This window comes from Monosiga brevicollis, genomic scaffold (genome assembly GCF_000002865.3).
Source record: "Monosiga brevicollis MX1 MONBRscaffold_52 genomic scaffold, whole genome shotgun sequence".
Taxonomy (NCBI): Eukaryota; class Choanoflagellata; order Craspedida; family Salpingoecidae; genus Monosiga; species Monosiga brevicollis.
In genome coordinates this window covers 59,020-84,152 of record NW_001865089.1, presented here as the reverse complement: position 1 = coordinate 84,152, position 25,133 = coordinate 59,020, and the positions used below count along the sequence as shown (strand labels likewise).

The 25,133-nt window shown below is 56.3% G+C and overlaps 7 protein-coding genes across 7 annotated transcripts; 2 read left to right on the top strand and 5 right to left on the bottom strand.

Annotated features, from left to right (window-relative positions):
- Nucleotides 1–311: 311 nt before the first annotated feature.
- Nucleotides 312–3,458, bottom strand: MONBRDRAFT_39353 (uncharacterized protein; the record flags this gene model as incomplete). The annotated part of the gene is made up of 11 exons (XM_001750899.1): nucleotides 3,229–3,458; nucleotides 3,056–3,120; nucleotides 2,883–2,946; nucleotides 2,702–2,801; nucleotides 2,460–2,540; nucleotides 1,985–2,129; nucleotides 1,824–1,890; nucleotides 1,587–1,739; nucleotides 1,276–1,464; nucleotides 1,057–1,129; nucleotides 312–574 (listed from the first exon to the last, which is right to left on the bottom strand). Exons 1-11 carry the CDS (start codon nucleotides 3,271–3,273, stop codon nucleotides 312–314), a joined length of 1,245 nt encoding a protein of 414 aa, XP_001750951.1. The 5' UTR covers nucleotides 3,274–3,458.
- A 257-nt stretch (nucleotides 3,459–3,715) lies between these two features.
- MONBRDRAFT_39352 (uncharacterized protein) lies at nucleotides 3,716–5,359 on the bottom strand (the record flags this gene model as incomplete). The annotated part of the gene is made up of 1 exon (XM_001750898.1): nucleotides 3,716–5,359. Exon 1 carries the CDS (start codon nucleotides 5,045–5,047, stop codon nucleotides 3,716–3,718), a length of 1,332 nt encoding a protein of 443 aa, XP_001750950.1. The 5' UTR covers nucleotides 5,048–5,359.
- A 746-nt stretch (nucleotides 5,360–6,105) lies between these two features.
- Nucleotides 6,106–7,460, top strand: MONBRDRAFT_30461 (uncharacterized protein; the record flags this gene model as incomplete). Its single annotated transcript, XM_001750914.1, has 6 exons — nucleotides 6,106–6,211; nucleotides 6,264–6,315; nucleotides 6,364–6,511; nucleotides 6,681–6,990; nucleotides 7,095–7,181; nucleotides 7,228–7,460. The coding sequence occupies 6 exons, from the start codon at nucleotides 6,106–6,108 to the stop codon at nucleotides 7,458–7,460; spliced, it is 936 nt and encodes a 311-aa protein (XP_001750966.1).
- A 434-nt stretch (nucleotides 7,461–7,894) lies between these two features.
- Nucleotides 7,895–14,105, bottom strand: MONBRDRAFT_30460 (uncharacterized protein; the record flags this gene model as incomplete). The annotated part of the gene is made up of 15 exons (XM_001750897.1): nucleotides 7,895–9,057; nucleotides 9,136–9,633; nucleotides 9,766–9,853; nucleotides 10,045–11,307; nucleotides 11,435–11,589; nucleotides 11,679–11,793; nucleotides 11,875–12,019; nucleotides 12,116–12,378; nucleotides 12,528–12,627; nucleotides 12,757–12,929; nucleotides 13,058–13,133; nucleotides 13,215–13,359; nucleotides 13,462–13,538; nucleotides 13,663–13,787; nucleotides 13,881–14,105. The coding sequence occupies 15 exons, from the start codon at nucleotides 14,103–14,105 to the stop codon at nucleotides 7,895–7,897; spliced, it is 4,611 nt and encodes a 1,536-aa protein (XP_001750949.1).
- Nucleotides 14,106–14,832: 727 nt separating this feature from the next.
- Nucleotides 14,833–17,536, bottom strand: MONBRDRAFT_13006 (uncharacterized protein; the record flags this gene model as incomplete). Its single annotated transcript, XM_001750896.1, has 5 exons — nucleotides 14,833–15,081; nucleotides 15,199–15,809; nucleotides 15,913–16,400; nucleotides 16,532–17,095; nucleotides 17,217–17,536. 5 exons carry the CDS (start codon nucleotides 17,534–17,536, stop codon nucleotides 14,833–14,835), a joined length of 2,232 nt encoding a protein of 743 aa, XP_001750948.1.
- Nucleotides 17,537–18,082: 546 nt separating this feature from the next.
- On the top strand, nucleotides 18,083–21,057 carry MONBRDRAFT_34776 (uncharacterized protein; the record flags this gene model as incomplete). Its single annotated transcript, XM_001750913.1, has 12 exons — nucleotides 18,083–18,336; nucleotides 18,391–18,511; nucleotides 18,600–18,813; nucleotides 18,903–19,015; nucleotides 19,114–19,246; nucleotides 19,334–19,454; nucleotides 19,548–19,689; nucleotides 19,808–19,964; nucleotides 20,112–20,190; nucleotides 20,304–20,427; nucleotides 20,568–20,722; nucleotides 20,815–21,057. 12 exons carry the CDS (start codon nucleotides 18,083–18,085, stop codon nucleotides 20,909–20,911), a joined length of 1,710 nt encoding a protein of 569 aa, XP_001750965.1. The 3' UTR covers nucleotides 20,912–21,057.
- A 761-nt stretch (nucleotides 21,058–21,818) lies between these two features.
- Nucleotides 21,819–25,013, bottom strand: MONBRDRAFT_30457 (uncharacterized protein; the record flags this gene model as incomplete). Its single annotated transcript, XM_001750895.1, has 10 exons — nucleotides 21,819–21,884; nucleotides 21,993–22,115; nucleotides 22,179–22,294; nucleotides 22,392–22,489; nucleotides 22,598–22,821; nucleotides 22,911–23,107; nucleotides 23,203–23,293; nucleotides 23,385–23,453; nucleotides 23,496–23,729; nucleotides 24,048–25,013. The coding sequence occupies 10 exons, from the start codon at nucleotides 25,011–25,013 to the stop codon at nucleotides 21,819–21,821; spliced, it is 2,184 nt and encodes a 727-aa protein (XP_001750947.1).
- Between the last annotated feature and the right edge of the window lie 120 nt (nucleotides 25,014–25,133).

The following is a 25,133-nucleotide window of genomic DNA, read 5'->3' as shown; positions in this document are numbered from 1 at the left end:
GAGAGAGAGAGAGAGAGAGAGAGAGAGAGAGAGAGAGAGAGAGAAATAAAGAGCAAAGACACAAAGGAAAAGAGAGAGAGAGAAGAGACGACAGAAACACATGAAGAGAGAGACAACAGAGAGAGAAATCAGAGAGATCAATGGAGAGAGAGAGAGATGCAAACTGTCATCACAGTTCTTTTTTTTGTTTCAAAATTTCAGACGATTTTGGCGCGCGCGAGAGAGAGAGAGAGCTCGGGAGCTCGAATCAATTGAGGCGAGTCTCGATTGAGCGATAGAGACAGAGAGAGGGAGAGAGAGAGCAGGATGATCTAAAATTGCTCGTCGTGGATGCCATCGTCGGCTTCAATTTCGCCGAGGAGGGAGCGTACAAATTCGTCTTCCTCGTCTGCAGAAAAGCCGAGGCTTGATTGGCCCTGTTGACGCAGTTCGGCGAGTTGGGCATCGATGGAAGCGAGCATGCCGGCCTCCGCCGGGGCTGCTTGTTGCTGAACAAGCGACTGTTGGTAAGCGACAAATGTCTGCTGAGCGGATGGTGTCATCAGGGCCAGGGGAACATCTGGAAATTGCTCTGCTGTATTGGGCGGAGGCAGAAAGCCCAGGCCGGCCAGTTGCAAGTCATCGAGCTGCAGATCCATCCCCTCCAAGGCCGCCAGTCCTCTTCAAACGGCGAGGTGCCGGTCTGTGCAGCAGCACCATCTTGTGGTGGCTGTTGTTGCTCGGCCAACTGGGATGCGTAGTAAGCGGCCGCCTGATCTTGGGGTATGCTTTCGGCCGCTTGCAACGCTGCCGCCTTTTCTTGTTGAAAAGCGGCGGCTTCCTGTAAAATCAACTCTAAGGGATGCAGAGTAGGCAGGTGGAGACAGAGGGTCATGCCCTGTCAAGAAAAAAAAAGGGGGGGGGGGGAATTCTTGCAATAAACAACAACAACAAAAAGCATCTGTCCACACACACACACACACACACACACACACACACACACACACACACACACACACACACACACACACACAACGCAGCACGTGGCCTGGTGTAAAACACCGCACACCATCTTACCTTTCCAGCCAGCCACGTCCAGGTCGAGCCGCTCATATGTCGCATCATACACCTGCCCATCCTTGACCACAGGCTGCACAACTCAGGTGTGCGATGAGACATCATCCACGCACGCCCTTAAAAAGTACAAGAAAGCGCAACTCGAACAACAACACTGGCACCACCACCACCATACACGGGCGGCGTGATCAGGATGAAAAACAGAGAAGAATGACCCACCTCATCCTCTTCAATGTGATACTCGGCAAAAAAAGGGTGACGCAAAGCGTCACGCGCCGTGGGGCGGCGGCGCTCGTCAAACTGAAGCAGCCGATCCAAGAGATCAATGGCCGCCGGATCAGCCCCAGCAAACATCTCTTGAAAGTTTTGGCGCGGATAATCCTCCAAGGACTGCAAGTATGTGCGTGCCTGTGCAATCGTTTCACAGCTGCCCGTCAGCAGGCCGGATGGGTGGGGTTGCTCTTGCCCATTCGAAACTTGCGCTTCATCAAGGGCGTGTGACAAAGGGTCTTAAAGGGGCTGTCACTCACATATTCAGACGGGACGGTGGCAATAAACTCGTCGCTGGGCTTGCCCACAATCTGGCAAATGGCGTCAACTTGATGGATGGGCGATGAGCCCACAAAGAGGGATCGGCCGATGATCAGCTCCGCCATGATACAGCCCACCGACCACATGTCCATCTAAACAAACTCGTCACAAACGAGTCCCAATGAGCGAGCATGGAGCTGGCGGGACAAAGTCGGGTCCGGAAGAAACCTACTCACCGCCGCGTCGTAGAGACCCGGTTTTGTAAACACTTCTGGGGCGCGAAAGTAGCGTGTGGTGACATAGCTGTGGCACAACCCAAGGCCACAACAGGCAATGGTGAGATGTAGGAAGACCGGCGACAAACAGGCCGCCTCCGCCTCAAACGACATGGGCGTACCCCGTTTTGTCGACACCAGGGGCAGTTGGACGGGCCAGGCCAAAGTCAATAATCTTCAGATTGCAGGATGCATCAACGACGATATTGCTGAAGAACAATGGGCGTACGACCACAAGGGTTGAGGTCAGCAGGACCGGGTGGTAGCCTGGTGCAGGGCCCAGGCAGGCCCCGGTGTGTGTGAGTGTTACCTGGGCTTGAGATCTCGATGGATCAGTCCACCACTGTGTACGTACTGCCGAGACGTGGAAGCAGCGTGAGGTTGGATCCAGTTGGGACCAAGTAAGACCGGGTGAGGCAGAACCAAGGGCTGCGTATGAACGTACAAGCAAGGCGCGGACCACTTGATACATGAACAGACGAATGTGGTCGATGGAGATGACTATGAGGCATGACGTAGAGGGAGGAAAATGTCACAGCCACGATGATGCACAGGTGCAGGTGAGTTGTTGTTAGGATGACCAAGGCGACGGCCCACCCTGAGAACGCATGACAGAGTAGAGGTCGACCGGCAGGTACTCGGTGACGAGATAAATGTCGGGTTGGCTGTCGACATCCACTGTGGTGCGCACAAAGAGGCAGGTGTGTTAGGACGATGATGATGAAAAGAAAACAGTAAAAAAAAAAAAAAAAAAAAAAAAAAAAAAGGCACAAAATCGACATTGAGGCGGACATGAGACAGAGCGAGTGCAGGAAGATGGCAGGCAGGCGGGGGCTTACCTTGGCTCAGAAACATGTCAAGAAGGCCAATCACGTTCTCATGCTTGATGAAGCGAAGAACCTTGATCTCACGATAGGCGCGCTTGGTCAAAATGGGGAGCTGGGAGAGTGTACAAGCAGACGGGACGTGAGAGGGCAACAGGGCAAAGGCGCTCGGCACGGGCAGGGCGAGGATTGGAACCTCATAGGCACGATTGAGTTTTTTGATGGCAACAGTAGCATTGCGGCGAACGTCAAAGGCCGAGCTGCCACGCAGTCAAGGCACCAAACGAGCACAATGATACTGAGATGACCCCCGACAAAGAGGTACGATGGGACGAAGAGGTCAGGAGGTGAGGGCCGAACATGACGTACCAAACGGCACCGTAGCCACCACTGCCCACTGGCTGTAGATCAGTAAAGTAAGCCGGGATCTTCCACTAGGCAGGCCAAATGCCACCGGGTCAACGAGTCGAATGAGCTGCCGCGAGACGACGAGCAGGCTCTCCTTCGCCATCCATCATTCACACACACACACACACACACACCTGAGAGCGATTGACATGGTACACCCGAAAGACGTCGTCCCCCATGTTGCAGGTGCCACTTGGCCACAATCAGGGAGTATCAAAGCCAACCCCGCCCACAGACAAGACTCCTGCACCGCCAACTGCAGCAGCTACACCGCCAACCGCTACACCGCCACAGCCAGCACCACCGTCACCAGCCAGCCAGCGGAAGTGCTCGTCACGGCTCGCGCTGCCGGTTACAGATGAAGTGTATAAAGTTAAAAGTTCCTCTTCAACTTGAAATGCCATTTGCTGTTATATTTTATGGAGTGTTATTTTAGAATAGGAGCGGGAAGCTGAGGAGAGACGAGTTTTGAATTTTGAGGCTGAACCGGGTAGGGGGGGAGTTGACGTTCATGTACACACGCGGGCTCTCCCGCGGGAGGTGGGGGCTCGGGACACTCGAAAACGCTGCAGCAAACGTTGACTGAGGCGAGGGGCTGCAGCTTCAGACGGGCAAATATATTTACAGGAAGATGTTCTCAAACATGACAAAGGGGTAAAAGCCAAGTTCAACCTTGTCGTCGTGAAAGTGGGTCATGGGGTATTCGGGACGGTCAGTCGGGCTGAGAAGGAGGTGCTGCACCAGGGGCGGGGCAAAGTAAAAGAGGGTGGCCATAAAGTAAAAGGTGGGGAGGAAGATCAGGCCGTAGCGGTCAATGTTGTCCACCCGGTGGGAGGCAATGTCCCCAAAGCCGCCCGCGATGACCCAGGAGAGAACGGCAACAACAAACTGCACGAGCAGGCTCACAATGACAAACTTGTCGATGCGGGTGAGGAAGCTTGTCTTGGGCAGGAGGCTGCCAATGACGAAGAGAAGGGCGGCCGTGGCCAAAAACATGGTCAGCGAGGTGGCATTGCGGTCGCTCAGATTGTCCGGCTCGAAGAAGAAGCTGCTGAAGCAGAAGACAGTGGAAAGAAAGAGCGGCAGGACCAGCTTCCAGAGATAAAAGGACGAGCGCCGTTGCAAATGCAAGTGAATGAGCATGTGCGAGTAGGGGATCGAGTTGCCGCCCATGAGCTCGTAGCCGTCAATGCTGTGTCCGCGGATGGTCCACTCGGCCACAAACTCGGGGTCGAAGAAGAGCTTGGTGGCGTTGGCCTCCCCTTCGGACCAGGGTCGCAGGACGTAGTCTTCGGCCGATTGTTCCTCCACGGCAATCACGTGGATGGTCGCTGCATCCGAGTCAAAGGGGAAATCGCGCAGATCCATGGGGTTGTCAAAGGTGGCTTCAAATTCCAGCGCCTGCAACATCAGGCCCCGTTCCGGGTCCAACAGCGTGGCCGGATGCACCGTCTTGTTATAGTCGCCCGTGGCGTTGAACACGTACGCATCTGGCCGCCAGAGGTAGGGCGGCACGTTGGCGGGATCCGCACCAATCATGGACGGGTCAATCCAGTGCAAGTCAAAGAAGAAGCGCACATACGCAGACTGGCTCACCGTGTCCACGCGGCCAAAAGAGATGATGCCAACCTTGGCCTGCACCTCGACCGGCTTGCCGTCCACCTTGGGAGGATCCGACCGCACATCCCCCTGTGCCGCTGCCGCGATGCGTGCGGCATGCACCAAATTGCTAATGCCCAACTGCTGCAGACCGTCCACACCCAAGACAGCCAGGTCCCCAACCTGGATCTCGTGTTTCAAGACCAGATCACGGTATTTGGCCAAATCTGCTTCCGGCAGCGGCGGGTGCATACGCCCCAGAAATACGCTCGTAAAGCTGGCCCCGGCATGCTCCAGGTCCGACGAGCTCTGTTTCGTCATGATGGCCGGCAAGATGATCAAGTTCTCCTGCATCAGGTCTTCGCATCAACGTGTAGTTCACGCGTGTTAGAGTACACGTTGGCGTGTGCGAGTTTGTGCGAGTGTGCGCGCGCGCGTGCGTGTGTGTGTGTGTGTGTGTGCGTGTGTGTGTGTGTGTGTGTGTGTGTGTGTGTGTGTGTGTGTGTGTGTGTGTGTGTGTGTGTGTGTGTGTGGCAAGCAGAAGACCACAGGTGTACTTGCTTATCCCGCTGGCGGCGGTGGCGATCGCGCTGCCCTTCAGCCGATCGATCAAAACGTAACACACACTTCTTTTTCGACGTGGATCAACGCCCCCAAAGTTATCGCAGCTGTTCGAAGAGTTTCTGCAGGCGGCCTAATCTTTCGATTGTAAGTTTGTGCAGATTGTTTCGTAGTAACCGTTGTTATGGGTTGTGACCCTTGGATGAGGGACAGAACAAATACGTCCGATGACATACGTATAAACGATACATCCTTCACGTGTGGTGCTTTTACGTTGTATTATCATTGTCCAAGAAACGCCATGTGTGCTAAACGCGTCATGCGTGTGTGGTCCGGCGTCATGTCAGCACGTTCATCCCATTTCGTGCCATTCTAGGTCACGATGTAATTACGCTCAAAACAGCTGTTGTATACTACTGTTGATGATTTACTTGCATGCTTGCAAATGTGAAGAGTGGGGAGCGGTCCGCCGCATGCCACGCATCGTTGTACCCCAACGCCTCAATGCTGTGCCCCTTCCTGCGGTGCTGTGTCCGCCAGGCCTTGATTCCCATGGTGTCCCCTCGGCCAGAGAGACACAGTCAGGACAACGCTGGGGCCTTTGTTGTAGCAAACAAGGCCCGAGGTCGTCAGCACAAGCGACCCCCTCCGAACTCGCAGTTCCCCTGCTGACCCACGCACGCCACCGCCTCAGGGCTGGAACTCCTCTCCTGGATCTCTTTCTCCGAGTGCTCCCGAGAATTTAGATCCGCAGATTGTACTTTGCCTTTCCCCACAGCCCGTTCTGACGGTCCCCTTGCCCGCGCGACCTGCTCGGATCATTGCCCATCGGGCCATCTGCGTCGACCAACATGTCTCTGCTGACCATCCCTTCCTCCGCTTTGCCCATCTCGGTTGCTTTCGCTGCCTTGATCGCCTCCACCCATGGCCTTGGCGAGGATGCGCAAGTTGTTGTTGGTACGCACCTGCTCGTTCTCACCCCGTGTTTGGCGCCTCTGTCGCCGGCGAGGTTACACCTCACTGTCCATGACTGTATCCGCAGAACAATGTGACACGAGTGGGTTGGAAGCCTGGAAGGCAGCTGCTGTTGGCCTTGCCGTCACCTGTAGTATCCTCTTTATGGCCAACGTTGCCCTTTTTATCATGCATCGTCGACTCATGCGCAGCACCAACAAGATCATCGCCAACCCTCCCAAAAACGACGTCAGCCGCCGCCCCAGCTACACCCTACAGCCTCAAATGCTGGATCTTGACCTGGTACGTCCCCGCCCCCTCTCTCTCCCTCTCTCCTTTTCTGCCGCCCCCCCTTCCAGTCCACGCCGTTCCAAATCGCGCGCGATCTTGTCGCCCTCTCTGGGCGTGATGAAGGATGATTTGCCTGACACGCCCCATTCATGCGGTCCTTGGACTTTTCGTTTGCCTTTAGGTGGATCCAATTGAGAATAACCGCGTCGAACATGCCATAACCACCTTTGAAGACTTGGTCAACAATCTTCAGTCGGCATATGAGGAGGACGATGACGGGTCCCGCCCGCGCCGTTCCACCTTGCGCCAGGTGTCTGACCTCGAGCTCAGCCGACTTGCTACCCCCGCGTCCGAAGCCATGAGCGCTGATGATTCCCTCAACGAAACTCGAAGTGACGACGATATCGATGATGCGGCTGGCTTTGCCGGTCGACATGCGCGCCTAGATAGCGCAAGCCCAGATCTCGACTCGAGTCACATTCCTGCACACGGTCTGTTCCCTCTGCACACCAACCACGCACGCTCTCAAACACCAACATTGTCATATTGCCCAACGTCGCTTCTCACCCACGGTTTCTGTACTGTCTCGCCGCAGACTCGCGTCTGGACACGCCCCTGGAGCCCAGCGCATCTGCTATCCTCAACTCGCGCCAGCATTATTCCATGACAGGACAGACCCCTGGTGCGCTGCGCCACCTTCACTGTGCATGCCACGCGTGCTCCCTCAGGTCTCTCACCTCACCCTGTCAATTCCAATTGCGCGCAACGGCTGAATTTAGAACCCTATGCCATGGCCGGTTTCGCCAACATGCAATTTTCCTCGCTTCCTGTTACTTCGCCGGCACCCAACATGGTCATGGTCACCCCACCCCAAAATACTATTCCGTACTCTGGTGAGGCTTTGAGTCTTGTATCACCCCGCTCCGAGAGTTCCCCCTCCCAAATGAATACGTTGCCATGACTCATGTCTGCCACTTTTCCAGGCGCACCGCTATCTCTCCTCGCTCAGCCCACAGACTCGGGCCTCTCGGGCACCCTAGAAGACAGTGAATCGTAAATATAAGCGAGCATGCCCTAGAGCCTGCCCTTCGTATGTATAGATGCAGCCTAATAGAACCCCTCCCTGCAAAAGCTCTTGCGCCTCGTCTGCGCGCTTGTCTCTCTGTGTGTGTGGACTATTTTCCACCCTTTGTTACCTTTTGGATATTCTTTGACTCTGCTTGTTCAGAAGCCTGATAGGAGACATAAACATTGCTTCTAAAAATCAAATTAACATGGAAATTTGCACAAACAGCCAATCGGCATACACCCCTCAAGCGGGCACATGACTCGCAAAGCAGACAAGGTGGCACAGCGCCTCACACATCCAGTTGAAGACTAGGCGGACACGCATGACTATGGAGTGGGCTTGGGCTTGGGCTTGGGCGTTGGTGCGGGCGGCGCGACCTTGGCTTTAGGGGCTGGGGGCTGAGGTTTAGGCTTGGCCTTGGGTGCGACCCCGGGGCCAGATGGTCGTGGCTTTGCACGAGGAACGCTGGCCTGACTAAGGCTCGACGAACGTCGAGGCGGAGGTGGCGCAGCGGCGGATTCGTCGGCTTGAGCATCCCCTTCCATGGCAGCAACGGCTGCTTGAGCTCCACGCGGCGCGGGTTCGGGTACCGGGGCGTCCAGTGCCAGCTCCTCTTCACCCCAAGCATCGTCATCTTCACCGTCTTCACCGTTTTCATCGTCTTCATTTTCCTCATCCTCCACATCCGCCGCTGCAGGTTCTTCGTCCTCAGCCAGCGCTGCGTCTTCTGCCGTCACTCCATTGTCAGACGTCTCTTCAGACAAAGTATCATCCATATTTTTCGCTGGGGCAGGGATCGCCTCGAGTTCGGCCCCCTGGGTAGCCGTGGGCTCGACCACGGGCGGCTTGGCTGCTGGTGGCTCTACCACGGGCGGCTTGGCTGCTGGTGGCTCCACCACGGGCGGCTTGGCTGCTGGTGGCTCCACCAGGGGCGGCTTGGCTGCTGGTGGCTCTACCACGGGCGGCTTGGCTGCTGGTGGCTCTACCACGGGCGGCTTGGCTGCTGGCGGCTCCACCACGGGCGGCTTGGCTGCTGGTGGCTCCACCAGGGGCGGCTTGGCTGCTGGTGGCTCTACCACGGGCGGCTTGGCTGCTGGTGGCTCTACCACGGGCGGCTTGGCTGCCGGCGGCTCTACCACGGGCGGCTTGGCTGCTGGTGGCTCTACCACGGGCGGCTTGGCTGCCGGCGGCTCTACCACGGGCGGCTTGGCTGCTGCTGAAGAGTCGGCTGTTGGTGCTTCGGCATCAACAGGTTCTGTCTTCGGCTTGGCGACTTCACTTGCTGGTGCTTCTGGCCGGGGCTTGGCAACCGGTACCGGTGCTACTTCGTCAACCGTTGACTCGCCTTGGGGTAGCCCAGCCACATTCAAGACCTTGACCGGCTCAGAAGTTGGCTCTTGTTGCGCCGCGCCCTGATTCGCATCAGCTTCCTCGGAACTTGTAGCAGAACGCCGTTTCACGCTTGCCGACCGCACTCTTGAAAGCATATCTATGCACCAGTCAGATGAGCACAAGCAACCTCTGCAGCGGCACGAACACAATCACATACACCAATGCACAAACTCACCTTTGGTAGGAACAAAGCCCATGGCCACACCGCCAACAGGCTTGGTTCGCTCGGCCTTGGGTGCCGCCTCTGGCGTAGCTTGAGGTGGTGGCGCACCAGATGGCGGGGGTGGGCGGGGGCGTGGTTTGGGAACAATTGCCTCGCGCTCGCCGTCTTCCTTGGTCATTTTGTCCTCCGCCCTCTCCGCGGGGGCCGAAGCGTCAGCTTCTGGCGTATCGACCGCTGACTCCTTGGGAGGCTCTGATTGGTCCTCTTCTGCGTCATCAACAGCAACTTCTTCTGATCCAGCCAAAAGATCCTTGCTGCGTCGGCGAAACAGGCCACCTAGCAGGCGCTTGCCCCCCTTGACGTCCTTGACGTCTTTACTGGGGCTCGAGGTTTCACCAGCGTCGCTGCCTCCATTCGATTCTTTGGGCTCGGCCGGACTGGATGCCTCGACCTCGTCTTCCTTCTGCACACGTGGGGCGGCACGTGGGGCAGGGGTGGGTGACGTAGCAGCTACACCCGGTGTTGAAGAAGGTGGTTTCATTGCCAGCTGCGGGGCTGCCCGACTTGGCGGCGGTGCCCTTGCTACGACTGGCTGTGATGTCGGGCCGGCTGTATCAACTTCAGTGCTCTCCTCAAGCTCACCAAAAATTGAAGCACTCAATGAGGGCGTGGTACTGGCATGGCGTGATGATGCATTGGACCGTGGCTTGCGCGTTGGTGGCCGCTTTCCCTGCACAAATTGGCCACAGTTGGAAAGAGCAAATTGTACAGTGAGTGCAGCCAGAGCCCGATAACATGGCTGTTCTTGAAGGCCCAGGCAAGAAGACCAGATGTCACCTTCAGATGTCACCTTCAGAAGACAGAAGAATGGCACGACACACGATAATAACAAGATCCTGAGACAAGCGGCAACGGGCGCACCTGCACTTTGGGTCGGCCCTTGGTGTGGTGTGTCAAGCTTGGGCCTGCATTTGCTGCCCCCGCGGCGGCAGGGCCAGCGTCGATATCAATGCCACCTTCTTCAACGTCGTCGGGGTCGGCGCTCGTGCTCACAAGCACGGCACTGCGCGATACTTCCGGTGTTTCGGATGTCTGCGAGTCCTGAAGCGTGGAGACACGCTGCTTGGCTTTCAGAGCCGCGTCAGCTGCACGCGCCCGGCGAGCCGGTGTAGGCGAAGCCTTGGCCTCTGTAGGCTTGGCTGCGCTTGGCGGTGGGGCCTCTTTAGCGGGAGAGGCTTTGGTGTGCGCTGCACGGGCGGCCAAGGCAGTGCCAGTCTTGCGGGCGTCCAACACGCGGCTCACTTCTTGACCGGCCGCACCCAGGATCTCCAAAATGGCCTTTTGCGTGAAGGTTTCAAGCTGCTGGCCTAGTGCGGCAGTGAGGGTTGGGCGCACGCCCTCCTCGATGACCTCGGTCACAAGGCGACGACAGATGTCGGCATGCTGGTAGTGTGCAGCTTGGCGCAGCACTGCAGGATCAGTCCCACTCTCTGCCGCGAGAAGCGCCACAATCTCACCCGTGTTCTTCTCGAGGGCTTGTACGAGCACTGACTCCAAGCCACGAGCCAGCGAGGATGCCTGCTCTGCAACCAGAGCCTCTTGAGCTTTGAGAAGAGAGGCCTGCCGCTCAACGCCGGCACGCGTGGCTTGGACCGCTTTCTGGGCCCGCAAAAGCGCCTCGTCCCCGGCAATGCGGTCCTCTGGTGCAAATGAGGCCGTGGATTGCAGGGCTTCGACCAAGGAGTGCAACCAACGCTCGTCCTGTGCACCTGCCTCTTCTGGATCGACCGTAACCTGTCCAATCATTTGGCGGGCAGGGGAATGGTTACGGGCCAGAGCCAGCTGAATTCGATGTACAGCAGCGACGGTCTCGGCTTGATTGCGGCTCATGCTGGCCGTGATATCCAGGAGCGGCATGGGCAAATCCTGCATTACGACATTGTTCTCCAGCGCATTGGCCAACTCCATAAACCCAATGTGCGAGATGCCATTGTCATCCAGATCAATGCGTCGAAGCGCCTTGTTGTAGTTGAGCGTGACGGCAAGGGCAGAGGCGCCCGCGTCTCCAACATGGTTGCCCCGAATGTCCAGATGCTCAATCGAGGTGTTCTCGCTGAGGCTAGGAAACAGATTCACCAAATCCTGCTTCAGCTTCATGTCCTTCAGACTCAGGTGGCGGAGGCCCTAAGAAAATAGGGATGCGATGCATAAACCATGTGAGTAGAGTAAAAAAGGCGGCGGCACCCACTACAAGTTGACAAACAACGCTTCAATGACTTCCAGGCTGTGCGTCAAGCACGGCACCACCAACCTTATAGCTGCCTTCGAAGAGGGAGCGGAGGGCAAGCATCGAGCGCTGCGAGGTGCGAGCCCGGCTCAGATTCTCGTCCAGAACAAGACTGTTGAGTGTCGCGCTGTTGGCGGCGGCGGCTCCGATGATTTTGGCCATGTCATCGTCGCTGAATTCTATTCGAGTTTTAAGAGTAAAGACATGAGGGTGCATGCAAGAGGCCATATGCTGAGATGTGGTGCGTCAAACGGGTCGAGCGGCGTACCATTCTGGCTAAAGTCCAGCTTGCCGATTGTGGTCAACTTGGGCAGTGCCATGTGGATGACCGAGGCTGACTCGGAAACCCCCAAGTCACAATTCGCCAATCCTAATTCCAAGTTCTAAAAGGATCGGCAGCGTGAACAAGCTGGCCACAATGCCAGGGTACGGGTGGGCGTGATGCGGCAGCTCAGACTACGCACGGTGAGGAGAACGTTGACGCTCAGGCTATCAAGAAGAAACTTGAGCGCCACGGAAGGCAGCTTAACGCCATTGAGGCAGAGGCTCTGAATGACGGGCGCATGCTCGAGAAATTTGACCAGCTGAGGTTGAGGACGACCTGCTTTCCTATTAAAAGAGGATCATTGAGACTAGAGTATGAGAATGGCCTCCGACGCCCTTGAAGCGCTGTTGGTCCGATGGCCACAAGCGAGCATCACGCACTTGCTGGCAAATTTATTGTTACCCAAATCGAGGTGGGTGAGGTGGGTGCAAATGGCCTTGGCCATGGTCATGAGAATGGATTCAACCACGGCACCCGTGTTGTTGACGTTGACTGACTGCAGTATGTTGGCCTGCAACAGCATGTCAATCAGGCCAATAACACCCTCGTGGCCAATGGTGGGATTTTCGCTAATGTCAATCAGCTGGAGACCAGATGCGGAAGATGGATTCTTGCGGAGTGCAATCGCCAAGACCATGGCCCCCTGAGAGCAGACGCCATAAACAGAGGAGAGAAGACAAAGCATGATGCCATCGGCAGTGTCCCGTCGAAGGAAGGTAGCAAGAGACAAAAGAAAAAAAAAAAAAAAAAAAAAAGAGAGAGAGAGAGCGAGAGCGAGAGCGAAGCAAATACCTTCGTGGACATGGAAACGTTGACCATGCGCAAACGCCGCACACCCAAGACAAAGGTGCGTGCGCTATCAGCAAAGGCTGTGACCAAGGGGTCACCCAGACTAGATACCCAACAGAACGCACAATGAGATTATGTACGCGGACCAAGAAATGCGTCTAGAAGATGGACTTGGTATTTGACAATCAGCACAGTCATGGATGGCGCGTGAGATGGGGTGATGACGACGCACTTGTTCTGAGAAAAGTCAAAGTCTTGAATGCTGAGGCGCGGGTTGTTCTTGAGGTTTCCGAGGAATTTGCCCCAGAATTTGCTGTCGGCGGAGCTGAGGTTGCGCATCTCGATGGTTTGCAGCGTGTTGTTGCGGAGGGCAAGCATGGCCAGGCTATCCAGCGTCGCTGGGCTCTGGGTAAGCCAGATCCGGAACATACGTGAGACAATCAGGAGATAACGTAAACCACCCAGATGCAAGGGTTCGCGTTGCCACAAGAACTGGGCAAGGGCACAACGCGTGAGTACAAGATTTAACAAACCATCTTGAGGTCATTCAGCTTGAGTGTGGTGAACCACGGGTTAACGTGCAAGGCCGTGACGATGGCGGGAGAGCTCCTGCAAGATGTGGGGCGCACATGTCAGCAATGTGAGGCAATGCAACAAGAGCAGAGTGTCAAAACGCACACGAAAACGCACGTGAGTGACATGGCCATAAAGTCCAGGCCATCCAGAGTACGAGTGCGCGAGGCTTGGTATCGGCCCACAATTTTTTGGACCGTGAGCTGCTGCGGCGTCAGCCCATGATATTTGCACGCGTGCTGGTAAGCGGGCAAAAAAGCGGCTAGATCACAGGTGGATGGGCGTGGCATGAGAGCAAGGCGCAGCTTCGACACGTCCTGCAGCAGGCCATAATCGGCTCGGGATAGCTGGCAGCGTCACTGACCACAGTCGACGTCCTGGCGCTGCGACACATCTTGATCGGCCGGTGGCTGAACCTGAAGTGGGCAGGAGAAAACACAGCTGCAACAAAAACAAATACAAAAGAAGCAGATTAGGAGTTTGGGGGGAGATAGAGGATGATGGCTGCGTCTAAGCAGTGCAAGCCAGGCGAGCAAGGCGGTACCGCTCCGGCTCAAGCACGCACCGAACATCGCCAACGAGGTAGATGTTGCGGAGAGCATCGTAGAGGATGGCTGCAAGGGCCGGGGCATCTTGTTCAAGGCCACGGAGGCGAAGCGGTGAGGAAGTGGTGCTCTCAATCACCAAGCTCTATGTCGTTGGGTGCGAGCACAAGAGGGTGAGGAATCGTGTGGCAATGGCAAGCAAAGTCAGCACGAGGACGATGGCGCTTTGTGGACGCACCTGATCGTCGGACAAGATGTCCAAACGAGTCAGATCCAGGACGTTAATCTCGGTATCGATCTTAAAGGGTGGCCGTGGCGAGACGAGCACCAGACGATCCCCAGCAACGCCCAGAGCCTTGTCATCAGTCTTGTTGCGGTCAGCATTGATGACGAGCGTGACATCGGCCGTGAACGCCAAGGATTGCTGAGGCAAGACGGCGCTGACGGCCTGCGCGGCAGCCATGTTGACTGGCGCGAATGCAGATCAGCACGGCGCGCACAAAACGACTCGCCCCGCCCCAAGGCAGATGCACCCGCAACAGGAAGTGCAACCACCAAAACGTAGAGAGCTGCAAAACGACGACGCAGCTGATTCCCAATCCCCAAAGCCCAAAGGTGCGTTGGCGGGCTGGGCAGGGGGGGATCCAGCGTGTGTGCTAAACCGAACCGAGAGCTTGACGGGACGGCGATCGTGTGAGAGAAAGTGAGAGAGAGAGAGAGAGAGCGGGCGGCGCGGCTCAGTGGCAGCGGCGCTACGGAAGTGTGACTTCAGATACACTTCAAGCTTATTAAAGTGTAGCTATAATCACGTTTTCTGTTGCAGAGGCCAGCTGGACTTGTACGTTATGAGGTTATGTAGAGCGCGAAGGCAGTCAGATGTGGAATGTGATGGCTATGTGGGCGAAGGCAGTGAAATATATTGAGCAAATGCATATAAACTTGTGGTTTATGTAGTGGATGATAAAGATGATGTTGTTTTATAGCGTACTTGTGTTGTAAAATGCAGGGACTTTATGCATCGGTGCGATCAGTAGTTGTAGACATGTCGGTCTTTGGTTGACAGGTGGGGAGTCAATTATGGCACTGGCCGGAACCTTAGGGAGGAGATGATCAAATGGCAGGGGCACAAAGCCATGGGGCAGATAGTTACACGAGGATTGGGCTTTGCATGCCTGTGGCTTAAAGTGAAGCTAAATCGAGCCCTGATGCACGAGGGTTGGGTGTGTGACGAGGCCCTTGTCCACCTCGTCATGCAGGACGGACACCATCTCCGGAGTGAGACCGGTTTGTTCCTTGCCCACGTCCTCCTGAAGATCAAAGGCGCTATCTATAATGTCTTTGAGATCCTCGCTGTCGACCGAATCAACCTCGCTGCCATCTTCCAAGAATTCGCGTGGTGGAGACCCAGCGAGAATAGCCTCATCAAGCACGGCATTCTCCTATCGTAGCAGCAAGGCCAAGCGAGGTGGATTGATGTGAATGCGGTGCAGGCGCAGGCGAGAGAGGTACGGCTACGGAGCGCTGCTGCACACGGCTTGAACACGGGGACAACGTACCACGATGGTCAGCAGAACGCCCTTGGTAGCCTGTTGCAAGATCTTGACGACTTGACCGTGGCGCCAGCTGCGCACGTCAGTGCGGTTGACAGCCAGCACGTACGTGCCGGCCGTGACCCCACCGACATCGGCGGGCGAACCGGGAACAATCTCCGAGACACGACAAGGGCGCCCACCTTCCAGAACGAGGCCAAAACTTTGCTCGGGCGTCGATTTGAGCAACTTGCAGCGTCGCCGATCGGTCAGGGGGCAGCGAGCATTGAAAAAATGTGCGGGGCCGAGTCGTCGCCATAGATTGGCCGGCTTGGTCAGGGCAGGCAAACAAATGGGCTGTGCCCAGCGGTCTGCGGTTGGCGTCACGGGGCTGAGAGCGCGCAGCATATCGTAGTCTAGCGCACCCACTTTCTCTTCTGCCAGCAGTTGATTGACGGCACGTAGATCGTGCTCGATGCGTGTCTGGAGCATGGCCAGGCGGTGTTCGGGATCGTCTTGGCACACGCGCAGAGCCAGCTTGAGGGAACGTGCAGCCCGATGTAGACGCGTGTGCAGCATGGGCAGTTCATTGGGATCCGAATGGTCGTCCTGGTACAAATGCTGCACGTACAACAAATCTGCGCACAGGCATCACAGCAGGTGTGTGGACAGGGGTGAGAATACCCAGATGCGCATAGCACACGAGCGTTCTCAACACGACGTCAGACGGGCACAACATACCAGCCAGGCCTTGATACTCCTTGTACTTGGCGTACACAGTGCCGATCCATTCGTCGGGCCAGAGCCCGCGGGACAGTGGGTCGCTGGTCAAGGCCTCGCGAACGCGACCGTAGGCATGAGCAACTGCAGCTGCTTCTTGAGCCTTTGGCCACGGGAGAGCACTCCCCTGGCGCTCGACGATTTGAGTCTTGAAGTGGCACTCTTGCGCCTGGGCAAGATTAAAGGCCAGTAGCATTTGCAAGTTGGATGAGGTCCAGCTCTCGCTCGCAATGTGCGGGGCGCCTTCTGTCTCGCGGTGAGTAATCATGAGCTCGATGAGGCCAGCGGCCATCTCAAAATAAGTGCGCGCTCGGCTGCAGCTTGTGGCCGAATCCATGGGCTCGAGTACGGCGGCCTGTGTTGCGCAGGCGGCCGCTCCAGATAGTACACAAAGACGCTCTGCCAGGACATGCAGGTCGTGGTGTTCACGTCCTGTCAACCAGTCATACCTGCAGTCGAGAGCAAGCAAGAAAGATGGAGTGTTGGAGTGAATGTGAGAGAGATAAAGTGAGCATTGGGGGAAGCATCTTGTCTGGGCCATGGAAATGGTCGAAAAGGTGCGTCTAATATGGGTGCGTACCAGCGATAATGGATGTTGCGCAGCAAGCCGTCGCGGAGGAAGCGCTCCTCTAGTTGGCCGAGGAGGTGATAGTACTTGATAAACTTGGTGAGCTGGCCCGAGGGGGACAGGCCCAGACGCGGACAAACGTGGGTGGCAAAGAGCTGTTGGCGGGTCTGGCGAAAGGTGGCAAGCTCGACGCTCAGGTGATCGGGCGCCTCAAGGTAATGGGTAGTCAGGGACAGTTCAATGGCCTCGCGAAAGCTGGTGGCGTGCACGATCATGAGAGGGAGGGCGACAAAGGCACCGGCGATGTCGGCGATGACGGCGGGGTTGGCCACGTGGTGTTCGAGGAGACGGGCATCGGCATGGAGCCACTCGTCTTGACGTGCAAGGATGGTACCAAAGAGCTGCTCGCTCACATCCCGATATGAAAGGTCTGGGTCGACATCGTCGTTAAGACGCAGGGCAAGCTGTGCGAGGAAAATGTTGTTTTTGAGGTCCACGACTAGATCCTGCTCGCGTGACGCAGCAAAGGCCAGATTTACGGCGAGCTCGCGGCTGGGGCTGGCTTTGTGGAGGACACTACGGAATCGGGGTAGTAGGAGGAAGCACAGCACGCCGCGTGGTCAGAAAGCATTTGTAAAAGATGAGTGTATGCGGGCCAAGCACGGGGTAAGAACGGCCCGGGTACCAAGAATCGCACCTAGCCAGGTTCCCGCAGCCCAGGGCGATGCGATGCTCGGTGGTGATTTCACGACAAATTTCTCGGCGCTGAGTCAGAATCACTTCTTCAAGGCGGCGAGCAGAGGGTATGTCGTGGTGCAAGAGCTCGGGGCCGCCATGAGAAACACGGGCGGTTACCGAGGTGGCGAGTTTCATGTCATAGTTGGGAGGTTCATCCGAACCCGGCTCGTTGGGATTGGCAGGCATGGGCAGGTCTGGAACTTCGGCCATAATCTCATTCTGCACTTGAGCAATGATTTTGGCCGACGGCGACCGCAACAGAGTTGCTGCGTTGAGCATGGCGGCGGGTGTCGGCCAGCTGGGCCAAGAGCCGCAGAAGATCTGGTGGGGCGGTGGAGTACAGGAGCAAAATTGTGGCGGCCGCGCGTGGTGGGCTCAGCAACGGGCAACAAAAATGATGACCTGATACACTGGTTTTTGCCCGTGAGCGATGGGTAAGTCTATATATCCAGCTGTCTTGACGGCGCGGCCGGCATGCAATGGGCCAGCGGGACGCGGGGTAGTAAATGGCGCGTGACAGCTGATTGGATTGGCTCGCAAGTCCAAGTATGTTGGAAAAGCCAACACCATGTCACAGCCCTCTTGTCGCTCGTGCTGCTGAAAAGGCAAAGATGAGAAAGGTATCAACTGCTTGTCCGTGTGTTGTGGTCACCTGTAGGGACCACAAGAGGAAGCAGAGGAAGAGGACAAGGCGGAGAAAAATGGGGATTGGTGCCTCATTCCTGCCGCGCTTTCGCGAATCCATGTCCGCCACTCCGTCCGCTCCCCTTGGCTGCAAGCACGCATGCAATGACCTTGACTTGTTGACAACGTCTGTTCTGAACCATGCATCTTGTTGTCAGAACTTTTTATCTCTCTCTCTCTCTCTCTCTCTCTCTCTCTCTCTCTCTCTCTCTTTCTCCGAAAGCCGTTTCGTTTGCAACACACGGAAGACACAACGACAACGCACACACGAGCGCGCGTGTGTGTGTGCCGGCTGAAACAGGCAGGCACAGGGCCCCCTCTCTCCCTCTCTCCCTCTCTCCCTCTCTCCCTCTCTCCCTCTCCCTCTCTCCCTCTCTCCCTCTCTCGCTGCATGGGTGTGTGGCTCATTGATGTGTGAAATGCTGGTGATGGTGGAAGGCGACGTAGAGGCCGCGACGACCGTTCTTCGACATGCCGCGCCAGAACGCCACTGCGCGGCGGCAAAAGCGCCAGCAGCGCAAGGATAAGCAACAGCGCGTTGCGAGCAAGAAGGAGTTGGCAAATGCCAAGGTGCAGGCGCTGGACCCGCGACTGGGAACACGTCATTTGTCTTGAGCGCGCGCGTGCTGCCTCACTGAACGCATGCCATGCATGTCAGGCTGCTGCGGCAGGAGAAGAGGACGAGGATCTCGACGCACTCTTGGCCCAGTTTCAAGCCCTGGACAAGGAGGCCACCACCTTCCGCGAAGTCGTGTGCAAGGCCCCGTCCCCACGCGCCTATGCGGTCCTCGCCCCGCACCCGCTCAACCATGACGAGCTCGTCCTTCTCGGCGGCGAGTTTAACAACGGCCACAAAACCTTGATCTATGGAGGTGCGTCTGCAGAGCTGTACTAGCCTGCAGCGGCTCTCGTGCACAAGCTTGGCTCATCTCCGGACGGCTTCCCTGCACGCCACACGCAGACCTCTTTGTATACAACGCCAAAAAGGACCAATGGCGCCAGCTCACCATCCCGGGTTGCCCGCCGCCCCGCTCGGGCCATCAAGCTGTCACGCTCGGCCGCTTGGGTGGACAGGTGTGTCCCTGCAACCTGGTAACCCTCAAGGCTCGCCGTTCTACTTTCTCCCTCCCCAACTTATCCCGCCCTTTCAACTCGGACCGTGGGAACAACAGATGTGGTTGTATGGCGGCGAATTTGCCGCGCCCTCTGGGGCTCAGTTTCGACACTACAACGATCTGTGGGTATGGCACATGGCTGACAACCGCTGGGAAAATATGCCCGGACCCCACCCTCCAGCCCGTAGCGGTATGTATGACAGGCCCCTTGATCGCCTCAAAAAGCCCCCAGCGCCTCGTCAAGTGCCGTCAAGTGCTGAACCCCTACTTTGATTAGGTCATCGCATGGTCGTCTTCAAGAAGAATCTGCTCGTCATGTTCGGTGGCTTCCAAGACGACGGCAAGAAGGCTCCCAAGTATTTCAACACCGTCCACATCTACGACCTCGACCACTACAAGTGTGTATTTGCTCGCCCGTCCCCGGCGTGAGACCTTCTAGCAGCGTGCGCAAAGCAGCCTGACTGGCTCGCGGTCTAATTCTCCCACCACAGGTGGAGCCGCGTGGATTTTCCCCCCACCATGCCTGGGCCTGCTGCGCGCTCGGCGTGTCAAATGGTGGCACTGCAAGACCAAGTGATCATCACCGGAGGCTATGCCCGCGAGCGTGTCAAAGGCGACGCTTACAAAGGCGTGGTACGACTGCGAGTCACCTGTGCCGAACCTCCGGCCAGCCACACACAGCAGACCCTCGCTGCTGCCCTTCTTTCCCTTCTCGTTGACCCCAATGCCATACCTTCCCTCTGCTATGCAGGTCTTTGATGATGTCTGGAGCCTGGTAGCGGAACAGGATGAGACCGCCTTTCAGCACTACGAAGCCGAGTGTGACAGCTCCAAACCAAAGCCACCCGGCAAAAAAGATGGCACTCATGCCTGTGGCTACAAGTGGTCCTGGCAGCGCATGCGCCCCGGTATGTTACCAATAGCCCCTTCTAATGTCTCAAGTATCAGACTCGGGCGCCCCTTCCCCTCCCTTCCCTTAAAAAAATAAACAAATGATAATAACAGAACACGTTTAGTCGGGCTTGCTTTTTGACATGACTTGCGGTTGTTCACAGGTGGTGAAACTCCACCAGTGCGTGCCGGCGCGGCAGCCGTTGCACGCTCGGTAACTCAGATGATTTCCTTTGGCGGCGTGTACGTCGATTGCCCTGAAGCTGCTGCGTGTGACTAGAACCTGCCGTTATCGTCCCTCACCCCGTCATCTTGTTTCAACTCTTGCTGCATCTTCGTTGTTCTTTGCTTCTCAGACAAGACGAGGAAACGGATGATGCTTTGCAAGGCCAATTCTACAACGATGCCTACCTTCTCAACACGGCCAACAACATGTGGGCACGTATGAAACTCAAAGCGAAGAAGGGTTCAGCCGCTGCGGTGCGTTGTTTATCGCTTCTTTTGATCGATATCTTCCTACCCTACCTATTCTCCCTTGCCGCTTTTGCTGTGTCCGCATTCTACCAAGATCACTGGGCCATTATTGCCTTGGGCTCATGATGTATTTGCCAAATGTGTAGGCGGCGGAAGAGCCGTTGTGGCCCTCTGCACGCATTGGCAGTCTTTTGGCCATGCAGGGCAATACGCTGTATCTGTATGGCGGTGTAACTGAAGTGGGCGACAGGCAGGTCACCTTCAACGACCTGTACAGTATCGATGTGAACAAGATGCAAGAGTACGTCGGGCCAGAGGGTCTCGCACCCACCCTCACGCCCTTGTTTGTTGGCAAACTTTCCTCTCACATACCTGGCCGCCGATGTGCTGCAGGTGGAAAGTTCATGTCGAGATGGACTCTCGAGCTCAGGAATGGCTGCAAGAATCCAGCAGCTCAGAAGATGAAGAAGACGAAGAAGAGGAGAACTAGCGGTGATTTAATGCGTACGAGGGAACGCGAGAAGATGGAAAAAAACTCTTATCGCACAACGCGAGTGTTTGAGACGGACCAGCTCGCACAAGCATGGTGTGATCTTTTTTGCCATTTGTGTGAGATGCAATTAATTTTAAAGATTCGGTCATCTCGGAAGGACTCGGGATTTCAGCAGGCGAACATCAAGAGGGTTGCAAGCACATGGAGAAAGGGAGAAACGATCGAAGTATGACTAACTATTCTGCTCATTCCCTGGATAGGGCTGACCCGTTTGTGGCCCAGTACGATGTCGTGCCAGAGGATGTTCTGGGCAAGCTGGGAAACAATGGTGACACGCTCACGCACTGGGTATTGCAGCACCACCACCGGACGAGAAGGAAGAATATGAGAGTGCAGACGACACCGCAGGTGCTTGGCCTTCTGTGGCAGACGACGTGGCTCGGCCTGTATCTACGAGTGCCCGGATATCTAAAGAAGCCTTGGTTGAAAAGCATTCCGCCCAAGAAATGACCCAATAGACACACGAGCCTCAGTTGAAACGGTCGTAACCTTGCGTACAATGCAAGCATTGAGCTCAGACTTTGATGAGCAAGTCGGCTAATAACGTTCGCCCACAACCCAAGAGAAAGATTTATCCCACAACGCCGATTTATTTCTGGACATGTTCTCGATAATATCCCCTGTTCGGTCTGACTGCCCATATTCCATGTGAATTGTGACTCATTTTTTCAAAGTTTTTTTTTTTTTTTTTTTTTTTTTTTTTTCTCTCGCGGACTTTTCCGCGCCATTTCTCCGTCATTCTCCCTCGCTGATTCGATTCGCATATCAATTTTTAAACCAGAAACACACCGTTGGCCACACGCTTCGCTTGCCACACGTTGAAAGAAAGTGAGTATTTTTTTTTTTAAACCTTGAGACAGGTGACGTCAAGATTGTCGTGTCCTTTCTCCAGGACGGTGCGGATCCAGACCTGCGTACGACACAGCCGGAACCAACCCGGTTAGGGACAGCCGGCCAAGTGGAAAGAGGAGTAGCGCTCGGAGTAAGGAGCAATAAATGTCATGGCAAACTGGCTTACCCGCTTCTTGAAACCAGCCTTGACTGGCTCAGACTCGAGCTCATAGCACGTGGCCAAATTGTACAGCATTTCCTCGCTCAGCGTGGACATGCTAGGCAGCTCCTCCTCAAAGGTTGCAACGGCCTGCAACGCCAAAGCTCAAGTAAGAAAATACAGCAATCGCACAGCACCCAGCGCCATTCCTACCGCAGAAAGATCTCCTGAATAGAGCTGAGCCACCGCTTGAGCATTGACAACAGCCCCATCGTTTTCCACATCATCTGCGATTGCTGCCAGCGCTTCTACAGAAGCGTTGGCATTGCCTAAACAAACCCGGAGTGTCAGAAACACCGCGAGCCATATGGAACATCGCCCAACGGCAGGGCTGGGACAAAGACAAAGTCGGCAGAATGCTCGAACCGTTGCAGAGCTGAAGGAGGGCATCATTGATTGCAAGTTGGCGGCGGTCCGACAGTTGGTGGCGTTTCTGTGCGGCGGCATCGGCCAGAGAAAAGTGTCTGCTCCCGAGAAAAGAATCACCATTACACTCGAGGTCAAGAGAAGAAGTAGGCAGACTGTTGTGGACGGGGCTCAATGGTGCGTGGAACGGCCGGCGGCAAACATACTTGGCAGCCAACGATAGATGGCCGTGACTGAGAGCCATGCGACCAAGGCAGCTGTATAACATGACATGATCGTCATCAAGTTCCAGAAGCTGGGAAAACATGGCTGAGGCCGAGGACAGGTCGTTCAGGCGCAAGAGCAGATTGCTCAAGCTTAGAATCACGCGGCGTAGCCGTGCCACCCACAGTTCGCGCACCAGGCGTTGCTGGGACGACATTGCCGCATCCTAACGCAGTCATGCACGGCCGTGGTCGGGGGGGATAGCTGTTGCTCACAGGTCTGTGGAGGCGGACGGGAGCATGGGCCAGAGCATACCTCAGGCACCGTGGCCAGAGCTTGATTGCACACAGCACGTAGTAGGCAGAATCGATCCATGGTCAAGAGAGACTGTTTCGAGTGCAGAGGCAATTCAGCATGGATAAAGCGCAGCGAGAAGGGGACCATGCTGCCGGTTCGATGAGGATATTTGTTTGGGTACGCCTGATAAAAGAGGTCGGGGCGATCCCAGCCACCTGACCACGGCAAGGGAGGATGATGTGAGGCAACCAAGGCCAACATGCAGGAAGTACTGGCCCGAAAGATTTCTCGAGATGCGATCCGACCTTACCGAACGAGTCAAGTTCAGATGCCAGCGCTTCGTGCAGTTTGAATTTAATCATCATGATGGCCCGAATGAGCCACACCTGACGGGCATAACACTGCCTTTGAGAGCCATGCATTGGTTTGGCCAAGAGCTGTCGATGACCCAAAGCTCAAGATAGGACTGCCGAAACGGAGAGCAAAGCAGACCTGCATATAGAACGAAGTGGGCGCCTTTTCTCCGTGAGCCTTGATCAAGAGCGTGGTCCGATGCAACACCTAGCACGAGAAGGGGGCCCGCGATGCGGGTGAGCTGAGCACGTTGACACAGGCCATGTGCATCGGGCTGCGTAGATTGAGGGGAAATACCATGCTAAAGCTGCCACTGGCAGTGAGGTCTCGGAGAGTTTGAAGTTGCTCCTCCTCAGATGCACGCTCCAACCAATCGCTGGTTGTGACATAGGCAGCTGGGCTGTTGGTGGTGGACTGGCTGGGGTGGTGCCGACTGATGGCCTCGACGCCTTGCTTGTGTGCAAATTGTGCCAGCTGGTCGGGCTAAAAATCGGGTGATCGTCATTCCGAGGAAGAAAGGTGAGCACAGGAAAGTACAGAGGTGAAAGGAGGGAGGGGTCATCGGGATGAGCACGGCGCGGGTGACGGACCACCATGGACGTATGATGCAGAACCNGGGGCTTGGAGGGCAGTGGTGTACTCGCCATCCTTTTCGAGACGGGCATGGATGGTGCTCTGCCGATAACACNCCCAAAAAAAAAAACATAAAAAAAAAAATCAAACAAAAAAATAAAAATAAAAAAACAGGCCCGCCACAGGAGGGGTAGGGATCGAATAACGGCGGTGATGGCGGAAGCATACCAAGATGGAAGCGGAGAGGGGCCATTGGGCAGCGCGCGAGGAGTAGCCGTCCCAGGTGGCAGGTGCAGCAATTGAATCGCTGCCAGCTGTGGTGGGGCGGCTACTCAGGCTGGTGGAGCGCCGGGAGGAGGATGGGCTGGCATTGTTTGAGGCGTTACTGTCCTGTGGGGCATCTTCGAGGAGAACGGCGGCCGTGTTGTTGGGGGTTGAAGCCACGCCGGCCTCGAGCGCTTCACCGGGCGGGGATTCAAGCTGAGCCCCGGGAGCAGCGATGGGCCCATCGTTAACATCATCATTATCATCGACGGTGGAGAGACGGTCGCGGCTCAGGGCGGCGCCTTGGTCTGGACCGGCTGAGAAGGAATTCAGATCAAGTTGGTTGAGGCCGGCCGAGTCCATGCGGCGATGACCGCGTTTGGGCTTGACTGCTGCGGTGGAAGCTGGGGTCGGGGTAGCATCGGCCTCGTGCTCAGAGATGACGGTGGCGGCATCGGATGCCGTGCTTTCTGACAGCGTGTGTATGGCCGTGTCCACGGGCGTGGCCGAAATGACCGACGGCTCGTCCGTGGTGGCGGACAAGGATTCGATGCCCTTGGCCTCGGGGGTGGGCACCAATGCCGAGGGAGCTTCTTCAGATGATGCGGCGGGCCAGGAGCTGGGGCCCGTCTCGGAGGACTCTGTGGGCAGCGCGTCGTCCTGGTCCGCTGGCGTCTGTCGATCATCGCCGTGGCTTTTGGCCTGATTCTTCTCCACTTCCTCTGCACCGTCGCCTGCTCGTTCTTCTTCTCCTTCCGCCGCCGCCGCCGCCGCCGCCTCTTCTTCTTCCATGGCAATCATGGCTGCCGAGTCGCGCTGGGCCACGGGCGGTCGGGGCTCCTCGTTCAAGTCCACCTCGACCTCTTCCGACTCTGCCTCATCCTGCACCAAACCCCCATCCAGAGGCGCCACCACCAGATCCCCCTCCATGGCCACCTCTCTACCAAACCACTCTGCAAAGAACCATAAACGCCACTGCCACTACCACTGGCCACGTCGACTGCCTCCTGCTGCTGCTGCTGCTGCTGCTGCTGCCACTGCTGCCACTGC